Below are 14,718 nucleotides of genomic sequence, written 5' to 3' on the forward strand. Positions count from 1 at the left end.
AAACCAAAGCGTTAACAACCAAGATGGATTATTTAGAAAATGAATAGAGGAGGAATAACATCGTGGTGGATGGATTAATAGACGAACATGCAGAAACTTGGGAAGCATTAGAGCAGGGGTGGCCAACCCGCGGCTCTTTGCCTGGTTTCATGCGGCTCTTACATTCATATCAAAGTTTGTGTTTGTGTTTTGGGGTTTTTTTGTGGTGTTTTAAAATGTGCGCGTTCGCTTCACTTGAGTTCAATACTGTATTTTCATCAAATGGCCATGTGTGTGAGATGAAAATACTGGTTTCCCAGTAGGAGCAAGTTCGCCCTTAAAATGGCAGGGAAAAAATGCACAGCGAAAAGAAAATATGAAGATGAACACAGGACGTTTTTAACAGAGTGGGAGAGTTTATATTTTTTTGTTGAACGCAATGGCAAGCCATTCTGCCTTATATGTCAGATGTCATTAGTGCATTTCAAAGCTTCAAATCTTCAGCGCCACTTCAGCTCACTCCATGCTAACATCGACCAGGAATTTCCAAAAGGGACTGAACTTCACAAGCACACTTTGAAAAGTCAGGCAGAAAAGCAGATACAGTTTTTCCAAAAATTTACGAAGCGGTCAGAGACCATAACGCTCGCATCCTATCAGCTGGCTTGGAACATTGCACGGGCTAAAAAGCCATACAATGAAGGGGAGTTCGTTAAAAAATGCCTCAGTGATGTTGTTGAAATCTTGTCTCCTGAAAACAACAAATTAAAACGCATGGTATCAGACGTCCAACTGTCCCGCCACACTGTTGAACACAGAATATCGGACATTAACACGGCTATTGAATCACAGTTGCACTCTGACCTTCAAGCATGTGAGTATTTTAGTGTGGTATTGGATGAGAGTTGTGATATACAAGACAAGCCTGAGTTGGCAATATTTGCATGGTCTGTGTCAAACGATTGTGTGATCAAAGAAGAACTCCTGGATATTGTGCCATTAAAAGACAGAACCCGTGGCATAGATGTGAAAGAAACCATGATGGCTGCATTTGAAAAAGCAAATCTGCTCATAACGAAATTAATAGCCACGGATGGAGCACCAGCCATGATGGGATCTGTGAACGGGCTTGTGGGGCTGTGCAAAGCTGACCAAACTATTCCTGACTTTTGGATCATCCACTGCATCATCCACATGGAGCAACTCGTGTCTAAATCATTGAATTTAGATAACGTCACGAAGCCTGTGATGGAAATCGTCAACTATATCCGCACACATGCGCTTAACCACAGGCAATTCAAGAATCTCATCGCTGAGCTGGACCAAGAGCTTCCAGGTGACCTGCCGCTGCACTGCACTGTGAGGTGGCTGTCAAAAGGCCAGGTCCTCTCTCGCTTCGTTGAGCTTTTGGATGCCGTGAAACTGTTTATGGAAGAGAAGGACAAGGACTATCCCGAGCTCTCGGACCTCAAGTGGATTATGGATCTGGCCTTTTTGGTCGACATGCTGTGTCACTTGGACAGAGTGAACCTGACCCTGCAGGGTAAGTTAAAAATGCTGCCTGACCTGGTGCAAAGTGTGTTTGCGTTTGTCAACAAACTGAAGCTGTTCAAGACACATATTCAAAAGGAAGATATAGCATTTTCCCACTGCTAAAAGCCAGCGGGCAAGTCGCCAGCGCTGCCCTGAGTAAGCAAAGAGCCAGATATGCAACGCTGATTGAAAACTTGCACGAAAGCTTTGTGACCCGGTTCCATGATCTACAATTGAAAAGGCCACAGATTACTTTCCTCGTCGACCCATTTAATGCAGAGACCGGCTGTTTGAAAGTCCCGCTAGTCACAGATGAAGCTGCGGCTGAGTTGGAGATGATCGATCTTTGTGAGGAGGACCAATTGAAACCTGCTTTAAGGGAAGGGACCATTGAGTTCTGGAAAAGTGTGCCAATGGAAAAATACCCCAATGTCAAATGGGCTGCGCTTATGATACTGTCAATGTTTGGGTCAACATACGTCTGCGAGTCTGTGAAATCAAAGCATCGATCTGTTCTGACTGACACGCATGTGAAAGAATTGCTTCGAGTGGCAACAACGGAATACAAGTCAGATTTGAAGAGGATTGTTCAAGGCAAGGAATGCCAGAAGTCCCACTAAACAACATGCATTGTAGAAGTAAATGCTATTGTAGATTATTATATTTTTGTTTGTGGACTTGGTTGAACTGAGAGTTTGTGTGTGTGAGACAGTGCACACAATGTTCATTGTTGAAAATGACTGGCCTGTGGTTTTAGTGCTGTAGGAGTCCATTTCTGTCATTATCATGTTGGTGTGTGACATTTACAATAAATCTGGCTGAGCAGAGGTGTGTGTGTGTGTGTGAGAGAGAGAGAGAGAGGGAGGAAAGGATGGGTGATGTTCATGTGTGCCCATGTGTATGATGTGGCTCTTTGCGGTAACACAGTAAAAAAAAGTGGCTCTTGGTCTCTGACTGGTTGGCCACCTCTGCATTAGAGGATAAAGTCCAACACTTGCTGAAGAACCAGCAGGGCCTGGACAGCGACACGTTCAAATCGAACGCGGTCACAGAGTCAAGAATGGATGAGCCAGGCAGATTGTGGTCAGGTTACAAAGATCAGGAAGAATAGGAAAGAACTATTACTACAGCTGAGAGTGGCCAGAGACAGAGGTGATATTGCCGTCCTGAAATATGATAAATTTATTGTTAAACCGAGGTCCCTGAATGCTGGATTTAGCACTTACACTTTCAGTAATATTGCCATTTAACGGCTAGAAATCAGAATCAGAATGCTGATTCTGATTTCTAGCCGTTATGGTTGATCAGTTTATTCCCGGATTCTCCGTAAAATATTTTTCAGTAGTATTCATGGTAGTATTTGTAGCCTTAAATATAAGTTTCAGGAAATTCAGTCATTGCTGTCAACAAACTCATTTCTGAGACACATTTAGGTGCTGAATTTGAAATGAATGGTTATAAGTTGTATAGGAAAGACTTAAACAGATTTGGAGGGGGTGTTGCCTTATATATTAATGACAATGTGGCAAGCAAACTACGTATGAACTTAATGTTTGACGATCTGGAAATCGTGTGGGTTCAGTTACACACGCTCTATGGCACGCTGTTATTGGTGGGTTGCTGCTACAGACTCCCAAGTAGCAATACGTTGTATGTAGAACGAATCTGTGAAATGTTGGAAAGATGGAAGACAAGGACATATTTTTATTTGGAGATTTTAATATTAATTGGTCATCTACTTCTTGTCCTTTAAGGAAAAAGAAGAGTTCATTAGCATCTACTGCTGTCTGTCTCAGATGGTAATCATTCCCACGCGGATGACGGTCAACAGAGGCAGGTCATAGGTCATCGTCTTGTATTGATCATATATTTACAAATGTTCCTGAACAACGCTTAAACATTGTCTCTGTTCCAGTTAGTTATAGTGACCATAATCTTGTAGGCTTGACCAAGAAAATGAAACCACTGAAAACTGCACGAGAGATTGTTTTTCGTAGATCATACATAAACTTTAACACAGACAAATATTTTAATGATATAAGAAGAATTTATATTATCAGCATGTGCTCAAGGAGGCCAATAAGGACAGCAAGAAGATGTGGAAAGTTTTAACCAATATAATGGGCAGAGTGATGCTCTGGTGGTGCCACACATCAACACAGATGGAATGTTTATAAGTAAAGCTAAGGATATATTTCAAGATTTACTACAGCAATAAAATAACAAATTTAAAATGAGCAGAGGAGATCCCACCCTATCATGCTATCATGGATAATAAGCAATTCCAATTTACGTTTGAGGCAGTGAATGTTGAGACGGTGGAGCGTTTATTAATATCACTACCTGATGATACATCTTCGGGTTCTGATAACATAGACAGTAAACTGCTCAAAGCTGCAGCCAAGTTTGTGTCCCCTCCTATACATCACATAGATGTTTGGCATGCAGCTTATTTCCATCGCAGTGGAATGAATCGGAAAGAATTCCAATTCCAAAAAATAAGAATGCTGTTTTTAATGGTGTCAGTAGCAGACCTGTTAGTCTAAGTAAAGTTCTGGAGAGAATTGTTTATGAACAAATCATGCTTGCCCAACGGACACACGTGTGTGATCAGACATTATAGAAAAGCCTTAATACTTATTCTTGGCACCAGTAACCATGAGCCATGGTCACACTGCGTATCGCTCTCAAGGTTTGAAAGGAAAGTACAGAGGCTGGTTCTACTGAGACAGTGATGTGCAGCTCACTGTAGCATAGCAACAGTAATGGGCTGCACATAGACATCCAGCAGTGTGTCCTCAATGGAGCATTCTGGCACATGCGTAATCTCTCAAATCTGTGCACGTCTGTTTCGCAGGTGTCTGGTATCGTGGGTAGAGCTGATGTGTTGGCCTGTCTGCTGTTTTTGCTGACATTCCTCTCCTATATTAGGTAAGATATTAGATTATTGTAAGACAACACCATCCTCAACCTCTCTATGCACATTTGCAACTGTAAATTAGATTGGCCTGCCTGAGAGACTGATGCAGATCGAGTGAATAGAATAAACGTGGAAAGCTCCTACAAATGGGTGGTTGTAATACTGAATTATTTTTAACAAGTGAGTGAAAATGTTAAATGGTTTTGTTACTCATGTTTAGTCCTTCAGTCGTGTAATGCATATGACTTTGTGAGGTTTATGATTACAGCTTGGTGTTTAAAAAGTGAACAGAATCTCAAAGCACATAAGATTTTACAGCGGTATCGACTAATGAAGAGTACTTTTACTGTTACCGTAGTTAGATTTGTTACGGGATGGATGGAAAATTGTTCATAAAAACATCATGTTTAGTCTCATTTACATACAGGAAGTGTTACAGCCTATTAGTGTATCATTTATATGTTCAGTATATCTGACAGTTCTTAATTACAGCCATAAAAAAACATCTAAATTTAGCTAATGTAACAAGTGATTTCTGTCGTTGTGTTAGACGTGCTGCAACATGACTGCCACGTCACATTTAATGAACAGAAGCTGTCCTGGAGCTAGTGACTTTACAAAAGCCGAGCTGTTTTGTTCTCTCATACTTTTGTCTCGTCTCCTCTCTCAGGAGTGTGAGTGGGCGTGTCTCTGAGGACTCGCTGGCCTTCACGGTGTCGTCATCTTCGCTGTTCCTCAGTTTGCTGCTGGGCACCTGCGCCATGCTGGTGAAAGAGACAGGCATCACCGTGTTTGGAGTGTGCTTGCTCTACGACGCCCTGGTGCTTTGCCGCAAGCCTCTCATGTAGTAAGGACACAGGCTCTTCCTTTCTTCCTGTTTATTTTTTCCCCATCTTCTTTTATCTGGCCAACCTGTTGCTGAACGTGGGCATTGTTTTTCAGCAACACCTGTGAGCTACCACTACAACCATAAAGAATTTGTTTGTTAGCAGACAAAATGAGTTTTTCAGGCACTGTGCGCATAAAGAATAGATCACTGAAAAGCTTCTGTTGGGTTTTACTTTCTCCAAGTAAAAAACACTTTTATATTGAAACAATAATGACAGCTTTCATAAAGAGGTCTAGTGTAAGTCTTGTGTAAAGGTCAAGGTTTGATTTAGACATCTTTACACCCAATCTGTACGTTTTTTTTATGATCTGTGTTTTATCCGTCTTCACATTTCATTCTATATTTCTGAAAAACTTGCTTTGGACTTATAAAATTAAAAGAAACTAATAAAAAGTGTCAGACCTTTAGAGAGAAAGAGCTTTTTAAACAGTGTTTGAAAATAATACGAGCAGTCTAATTTGTGCCTGTAACAGAGCGTGATGCCGCTGGATCTTCAGATGTTTTATTAGAGGTGTACACCTGATGTTATTAAACAGGAAGTGAACAAGCTTACTCTAGAAGTGTTAGGGGCTGACTGATTAAAAAAAGCTGGCAATAATTATCACAATATAAATGAATTAAACACAAATATATCAGAGTGTTTTGTATTGGTGTAACTGGTGACTCCTCTATACATACATTGTGTTCTACTGTATTATGCTCTTGCTCATCCTTTCTCTGTGCTAGTGCTGTCTAAGGTACACGAGATTAAATCTACCAGATTAAAAGATCCAGCAGGCAGTTTGAGGGGATTTTTTTTTTTTATCCATCAGTGAATTTAAAAGATAAGAATTAAACGAGAGCCAGATTAACCCCTTGACCCCACACACTCACTCTTTGTCAGGTTCCCAGTTGTGCACTTTGGCCGCTCTCCCCAGAGCCACACAACCATTTTTAGGCTTAGTTTTGACCTGGACCTTTCAAGCACTTTCTACAGCAATCCAAGAATATGTTTTAACCAACCTTTAACTGCTCCACAGTCTAAACTCGTTGTGGTGACAGAGCCTGGAATAGTCTTCCTCCTGATATTAGATCTGCACAAACGCTCAAACATTTCAAATCGTTAATAAAGAGACATTTTTATGGTCTGGATTTTAACACACGTTGACTTTAATAGCCTTAGTTGTTGTTGTTGTTTTAGTTGTTTTTATTTACTTATTTTATTTATTTGTTTTTCTATATTTTACTGCATCATTGTTGTGCATTTTATTTATTTTAGTGGCATTTTACAGTGTTAAGCACTGTTTGGAAATGTGCTATATAAACAAACTTGACCTAAATACTTGTAACTAAGGATGATTGTTTTAATAATAGAGTATCGATTATTCCTTTGATTAATTGAGTAGTTGGATAAGAAATACTTTTTTTTTTATTCATGGGAAATTATAAATATTCAAAAGACAAAAAACACGGGTCTTTTTCAAAATAAACTGCATACAACATCTGTCCAAAAAACTAAACCCTTTGATTGTATTTAAGTGCCATTTAAGTGTGCAGCGAATGAGTTAGGGTTTATTCAAAGTTATGACAAATTCCTGCGTAAAAATGATCATCATACATAATGAAAACAATCTTATAAAAAAATAACTACATTAGTCTTTTGAATATTTTATGTAAAGCCAATACAGTTATGCTGTATATTATATTATATATTGGCATTAGCATTACCTAAGTGCAAAGCTGGAGAAAAGAGTAAGTCATGCCACTGAATGGTTGCTAAAATTAAATCCAAATATGAGCTAGGTGAATGTCCCAAAACATCTGCTCATTTCTGCAGTTAATGCTTAATTATTTAAAGTTGCCATATTTTTGTAGCATGCACATGCTTGACATGAAGGAGGCTAGGGTTAGTTACAAAATACATATATAAAAAAAAAAAATTACAACAATTGTTGGGATATTTTATGCATTTTTTTTCGTATTAATGTTGTTTTAGACAAATATGAAATAATTAAGATTATTAGTTAAGCATCTGAGGGCAGTTTCTTGAATGGAAAAAGAGACTGTTTTTACTAGAAGCAGGACTATCACTTTTTCTGATGTACTTTATTCTTCAGTTTTACATAGTCATAGAAACAGTATATAATATCTCTGCCGTAAGAAGACTCCAGTAATTCAACCACATTATATAGCTTCTTAGAAGTGCAACTATACGTCAGTTCAGTTCAGTTCAAACCAGTTTTATTTATACAGCGCCAAATCACAACAGCAGTCACCTTAAGGCGCTTTATGTTGTAAGGTAGACCCTACACTACACTACAATACACACAATAATACATCCCAACGTGATGACTCATGACATACTTACTAATTAATTAATTACCCTCTAAGGGGTACAATGAAGGAACAGGAGAAGAAATTCCATACGGAGTGAGGAATGTGAAAACTTTCAGCTCTGAGTGAAATGTAGGCTGAGCTGGACTCAGTGCACAAATTAGACAGTGTTGGTGATTTTGAACTCGATCAAAATATTAGTATTGGACAACTAGGACAATTGAACACAAATTGCAATGACTGATTCTTTTTTCTTTTAATTCCACTGTATAAAAATTGGATGTGATTCATGAGGTAAAATTAACACAAACGTCTGTGTACAGACAAGATACAGCAGATTGTGGTTGCTGAAAGTAACTGCTGCTACAGCTTCTCTGCTGCTGCTCACGTCATTCCTCAGATCAAAATGACAAAGTGCCTCATGGTTCTATGACGTCTCTAATACTTAAATAAAAGTATTTTATTACAACAGGAACTTGTAAACAAAATTATTATGAAGATAAAACTGTATCCATTTTCAAGTCCCTCTATCACCGTTTTTTATAATATAAGTACTTAAGTATAAGCATATGAAAAATATCAAGTGTGCTGTGGAAACAAGTTACATTATAATCAACTGAACCTTCTCAGCCGCATCTGCAGAGTGACTCCTATGGGCAGAAATCTGTGCCATCAGAAACTGAATTTGAATAAGTTAAATTTGAATTTGAATTGCTCGGATTGAATCTGAATTGTAACTTGAATAAATGCTTTTAAAAACTGAATATGAATTATCCTAATTTGAAATTCAATTTATTGGTTTGAAAATGATCATCACTAAATTTAAATTGAATTTTATATTTTGAAAATGAATTCAATTGTTTTGAAACTGTATTTTATCCTTTAAAAATTCAGCTCTCGAATAATTTCAGATTCACTTCTCACCATTCAGTTTCAGTTCTACAATTCAATTACTGTTCCAAAATCCAGTTTTTTGGGACTTACATCCGGTTCAGGTTCAAGAGTAATGAGTGCATATTAATATAGCTACGTTGTACTAGCGGACCAAAAGTGTTACTGACGGGAATCTACAGCATCTTGAGCTGAATTAAGACTTCAGAAGTCATTCGTCATGTCGAATGACCAGCGGATAAACTCTCAGGTTGGTAATAAATGTATTACACGTATAAGAACAAGCGTCATGTTAACAAATGATAGCCGTAAGGTAACTTTTATGCTTATTGTAGCTGTTAGCTAAAAACGCTAATTTAGCGTAGTTTGCCTTGGATTCAGCTTTGACAAACAAATATGATCGACTGTTTCTAGTAGAATTCCAAAGTTGTCATCTTGGACCCTCTCAGAGTACCCCCTCTGTATGCTTGCAGAGACCCCTACAGTAGGGAAACATGCAAAACAGTGTCCAAACCTTTGTATTTTAGCTTTATTTATGTCTTACACAGCATCCCAACTCTTTAGCTAACTTAATAACTTTAGCTAAAGTGAATAGTTAGTCTAATTCGTTAGTGCAGCATTACTGGATCACCTCTGTTTGAAGTGATATAATATGATATACAACTATCACTGTGTTTAGCTACCATAATAATTCTTAGGGTACTGAGTGCATGCTTAATTAGGTTTGGTTTTTTTTTAAACATACTGCTCCATTGCTATGTTTGACAGGCTGAAGTTGTCGGGTCACCTCCTAAATCAACCATCTTTTACAGGTGTTTTGTGCCAGAAATGGAGTGTCCACTGAAGACTGAAGATACTGAATCTCTACGCCTTGCCATTGATCCCTCTTGTGCCTTCATCTAGACAAGAGACATTAACTTAACCACTCTCATATGCTCTGTACCTACATCACCTTCCCTGACAGTTGTACCTTGGCTCATCTGAGGGTGAAATTATAAGAATGTGTTATTTTGCAAAGTGCTCTCTAGGGTTCCTAAATAAAATATGGCATTGAGGTCATTTCTTTTGAATTAATCCCTTCTTCTGAAATATAAGAACCTCTCCTGGTTTTAATGGCACTTTGGATTTCCTTACTTTCTGTTCCACTCCCAACCCCAAATAGATGCTGACACAGTAACATGGAAGAGGGAAAGAAGTCGGAAAGGACTACTACAAATAAACCTAATGCCTAACAATGAAAAATGTAAAATAAGAACAATAATAATAATACTAAAGGTAAAGGATGAAGTAACAAGTTTTGAGTTTTTTGTTTATTCCAAATTATCATCCAGATGTCTGTGACATGTGATGACAAACAACATAATAGAAGGCCTTTGTCATCACATGCTTAAACTCATATATTTTTGCATGAACAGGCAGTCAGACATGCTGTAACTGTGGGGTAGTGTCATGTAATTAATATATTCTTAGTGCTTATTTTCTTATTATATTGTTTTATGTATGTTAGTAATAAAAGCTTGTAAAGCAAGGCCACTTTTGACTCATAAACTAAGGGCTCAGCCAGACTGAAAACAGGAAGTTAGTGTAGAGCAGGGGTGTCAAACTCAATTGCACAGGGGGCCAAAACTCAAGGCACACTTTAGGTCGCGGGCCAAACAAGATAAACATTTGAACACACTAAAACAATGTTTTTTAAACATAAATATGAATAAAAACAGACAGGAATATTATTCCAGATTAAATAAACTTAAAAAAATAAACTTTAACTTTAAATATTTTGCTCTTCATAAAAATATATCCTGTCAAAATTATGCAAGTTAGAAATATGAACATGCTGCCAAAAACCCCAGAAAAAATAAATGAAAGCAAACACAAGGTTGGAGCCGCATGTAGATGGAGCTGGGCGTTGCTTCAGGAATGGAACTAATAAACTGTGCGGGCCATTCAGTGTCGTACTTTCCCTTGAGTGTATCATTACACTGCAGAACCAAAACCAGCAAAAACCATAAATCAACAACCCCTCCCAGGTCACAGTCCCAAAGTCAGACCGCGCATCCCGCAGCGGTGCAAAAACAACAAAAAACAAAAACGCCTCAAAACAGCCTCAGGCGGCCCATCACTACAACAAAAGAGTTCCAGTGGCCTACCTCGGGTCCCGTGACAGCAGTAGGACGCTTTAGACGGCCGACCTCGAGTCCAGTGGGGGCAGCGTTGCAGCTCCGGCGGGCAGCCATGGATCCGGCAGCAGCAGCAAAACGGTTCTGGGGGCCTGCCACTGATCCAGTGGTGGCGGAGCTGCAGCTCCGGTGGCTTGCCACGTGTCCAGAGGTGGCGGTGCTGTACCTCCTGCAGCCTGCCACAGGTCCGGCAGTAGCGGCGAAACGGTTCCAGTAGCCTTCCCCGGGTCCAGTGGCGGCGGCACTGCTCCTCCGGCAGCTTGCCCCGGGCCCCGTGGCGGCGGCGCTGCTCCTCCAGTGGCTTGCCCCGGGTACGACGGCAATGACACTGCTCCTCCGGCGGTCTGCCCCGGGTCCGACGGCAACGGCGCTGCTCCGGTGAGCAATAGCTAGGAGTGGCACATGGCCTATGAAGCACTGGTCGCTGACGTGGACGCGCTGGACGTGGATGCGCTGGACGTGGATGGCGTGGAGGGCGCGCTAGACGTGGGCGGCGTGGAGGGCGCAGAGTTCAGGAGTCTGACAGCTGTGGGGAAGAAGCTGTTCCGGTACCTGGTGGTCTTAATCCGGAGGCTCCTGTAGCGCCTCCCAGAGGGCAGGAGGGAGTCCATGTGATGGGTGACTGGGGTCTTTGATGATTTTCCCAGCCCTTTTCAGACACCGCTTCCTGTAGATGTCCTTTATGGCAGGAAGTGGTGCTCCGGCGATGCGCTGGGCAGTTTTCACGACCCTCTGCAACGCCTTCCGGTCCGAGGCAGAGCAGATCCTGTACCAGACTGTTATACAGTTGGTCAGGATGCTCTCGATGGTGCAGCAATAGAAGTTCACCAGGATGTCTGAGGACAGGTGGTTCTTCCTCAGAGTCCTCAAGAAGAAGAGGCGCAGGTGAGCCTTCTTGACCAGCTTGAAGCAGTTGGACGTCCAGATGAGATCCTCGGAGATGTGGACTCCCAGGAACTTGAAGCTGCTCACACGCTCCACAGCCGTCCCCTTAATGTAGATGGGTGGATGTGGGTCAGCGTTCCTCCTGTAGTCCACGATGAGCTCCTTAGTCTTCTCGGTGTTAAGCAGCAGGTTGTTTGTGTCGCACCACTCAGCCAGACGATCCACCTCCTCCCTGTAGGTGGTCTCATCGTTGTCACTGATGAGGCCAATCACCGTGGTGTCATCTGCAAACTTAATGATGGTGTTGGAACCATCAGCAGGTCTGCAGTCGTGGGTGAAGGGGGAGTAGATGAAAGGGCTCATCACACAGCCTTGTGGTACACCGGTGTTCATTGTGATTGTAGATGAGCAGCGGTTATCCAGCCGGACATGTTGGGGGCGGTTGGTCAGGAAGTCCAGTAACCATTTGCAGATGAGGGAACTGATGCCCAGGTCTGTCAGTTTCCTGATGAGTTGTGAGGGGAGGATTGTATTGAACGCTGAACTGAAGTCTATAAACAGCATTCTGGCGTATGTGTTGTTGTTGTCCAGGTGTGAGAGGACAGAGTGCAGCGTGATGGAGACTGCATCCTCTGTGCTCCTGTTCTGGCGGTATGCAAATTGGTGGGGGTCCAGGGTGGGGGGGAGACAGGATTTGAAGTGTGCTAGGACCAGCTGCTCTAAGCACTTAGTGATGATGGGGGTGAGTGCTACTGGGCGGTAGTCATTGAGGCAAGATGGGTTGGAGTTTTTGGGTGTCGGGACAATGGAGGTGGATTTGAAGCAGGCCGGTACCACAGCGTGGGCCAAGGACAGGTTGAATATGTCTGTGAGCACTCCTGTAAGCTCCCCAGAACACGCTCTGAGAACACGCCCGGGTATGCCATCAGGGCCTGCAGCCTTGTGGACATTGATCCTGCTCAGCACCGCTCCTACATCGGTGGGGGAGAGAGTCAGAGGTTGGTGGTCTGGCGTCATGTCTGCTTTGGTTGTGATTGTGGGGTTCCCTCGCTCAAAACGAGCATAAAAGTTGTTGAGCTCGTTGAGGAAGGAGACATCAGAGGATGCGGGGGAGGGTTTGGTGGTACTGTAGTCTGTAATGGTCTGGAGTCCTTGCCACATGCGTCGGGGGTTGGAGTTGGAGAAGTGTTCTTCTACCTTCTTTTTGTAATGGTGTTTGGCTTTTTTGATACCCTTCTTTAGATTAGCCCTGGGCGTAGGCGTGTGCATCTCCTGACCTAAAGGCGGTGTTGCGGGCCTTCAGATCATTACATGCTCCATTTTTAGGACTTTACCACACAGCGTTTCCTGGTGTATGAAGCAGTGATATGCTGCTAACTCAATATTTGTTCAATATTTCCTCTCCACGGATGAAGATGACCAGCTGTGCAATGTCCATCATGTCTATACTTTCATCCACAGCAAGAGAGTATGCAATGAAGTTTTTGCTTCTTCCACACAACTGTGTTCTTAAATCAGTGGCCATCTCACAAACCCGATCAGCAATCGTATTTCTGCTCAGGCTCACATTTGCCAAAATCTGCGTTTTGTCTGGACACAAGATGTCGCACAGCTTCATCCTGCAGCTCTTCAGAGTGGTACCGGGCTGATTTGGCTCCTCTGGCTTTCCTTTGGCTTTCACAACACCTGCACTTTGTGATTTTGCTCTGGTGAAAAAACGTCTGCTGAAATGTCAGATTCTTCTTTAGCTCGTCTACTTCCTGTAGTTTCTGCTCTGCATTTAGGTTTTTTAGTTTATCCTGAAGTTATGTCTTGTAGTGCCGTCTAAAATTAAATTCCTTCATTACAGCCACATTAGCTCCACTAATAAGACACACGGGTTTACCAGCATGTCTGTAAACATATATTCAGTCTCCCACTGGCGCTGAAAGGCTCTGCTTTCAGAATCAACTTTTCTCTCCACCATTGTGAGCGGCGAGCTTCGCAATAACAGAAGTTTGACTTGATTGATGCGGGAATGATCCCAGTTAGCCTAGCGTTCGGCAAGGAGGCTGCAGCGCTGCATTATGGGATCTGTAGTTAGTATATTATTAGCGCCGATATAAATGTACGCTGGGCTGGACATGGCCCGCGGGCCTTGACTTTGACACATGTGGTGTAGAGCTATACAAGCATATAAATAAAAACAGGACACCCAGACAAAAAGAGGAACTAGTAACATGAAACTATGTGTGACATGTAAAGGACCAAAATAACACCTATGTGAGACACATTTTTAAATTCTAATGTTAGAGTTTCTGCAACTGGCTTTTGGGGCTGTGCAGGGTTCTCTCTTCCGGAAGATGATTGAATAAAGAAATATAAATGTTTTGACCACTCTGAGTCGGGGTTTCTCTGTTCTATCATGGGGATCAAAGAATCGGGTTTAGGGTGCTCTCAGTGCTCGGGCCCTAATAAACGGAGCAGATACAATAGGGCTTTCACACGCTCAGTGCTCGGGCCCTAATAATAATAATAATAATAATAATAATAATAATAATAATAATAATAATAAACGGAGCAGATACAATAGGGCTTTCACACGCTCAGTGCTCGGGCCCTAAAAATGTTATGACATTTTTTAAAACAAAATGCAATGGCATGAAAATCTCAAAAATCTATTTTTCATTTACAGTCAGACAGAAAACCAATAAATGCTTAAACTGAAACAACGCTTCAAAAGCATACAAGGCAAACGGAAGTTAAATCAAACATAAATTTTAAATAGAAAAAATTACAAAAATAAACGTGGCTAAAAAGTGTTTGGTTTTTAAAAAGATATTTGCAGTCAACATTTTTTTGGAATTGACATTATACATAATTCCTGTTTTTATTTCCCTTTTACGACTATTTTTTGCTCTTAGTTTATTCCCATAAACTATAACTTTGCCGTTAAAAATGGAGTCTGTCATAGACACCTATGTGTTTTTTTAAATTCTAACTTAATTTTATTGTTTTACTCTGACCTGTTGTCTGCCTGTCTGTCTCTGACTCACAGTCACCTGTCTAGTTCTACACTCAGGGAGCTCCTCCACATCTGTAGCCCCTTCATCAGACGAGCCTGCCTTATCACCGGCTATGTGAGTATTTGT

General features: G+C 41.4%; 1 protein-coding gene across 1 annotated transcript in view; it reads left to right on the forward strand.

Moving 5' to 3' along the window:
* tmtc1 (transmembrane O-mannosyltransferase targeting cadherins 1) overlaps window positions 1–14,718 on the forward strand; it is an 83,548-nt gene that overhangs the window by 25,324 nt on the left and 43,506 nt on the right. The window contains exons 3-5 of the mRNA XM_084911115.1: window positions 4,370–4,443; window positions 5,103–5,279; window positions 14,625–14,706. Coding sequence (XP_084767241.1) covers window positions 4,370–4,443; window positions 5,103–5,279; window positions 14,625–14,706 — 333 coding nt within the window. The remainder of the gene's footprint in view (window positions 1–4,369; window positions 4,444–5,102; window positions 5,280–14,624; window positions 14,707–14,718) is intronic.

This window comes from Perissodus microlepis, chromosome 17, assembly GCF_051167445.1.
Source record: "Perissodus microlepis isolate ML-2025 ecotype Zambia chromosome 17, ASM5116744v1, whole genome shotgun sequence".
Taxonomy (NCBI): domain Eukaryota; kingdom Metazoa; phylum Chordata; class Actinopteri; order Cichliformes; family Cichlidae; genus Perissodus; species Perissodus microlepis.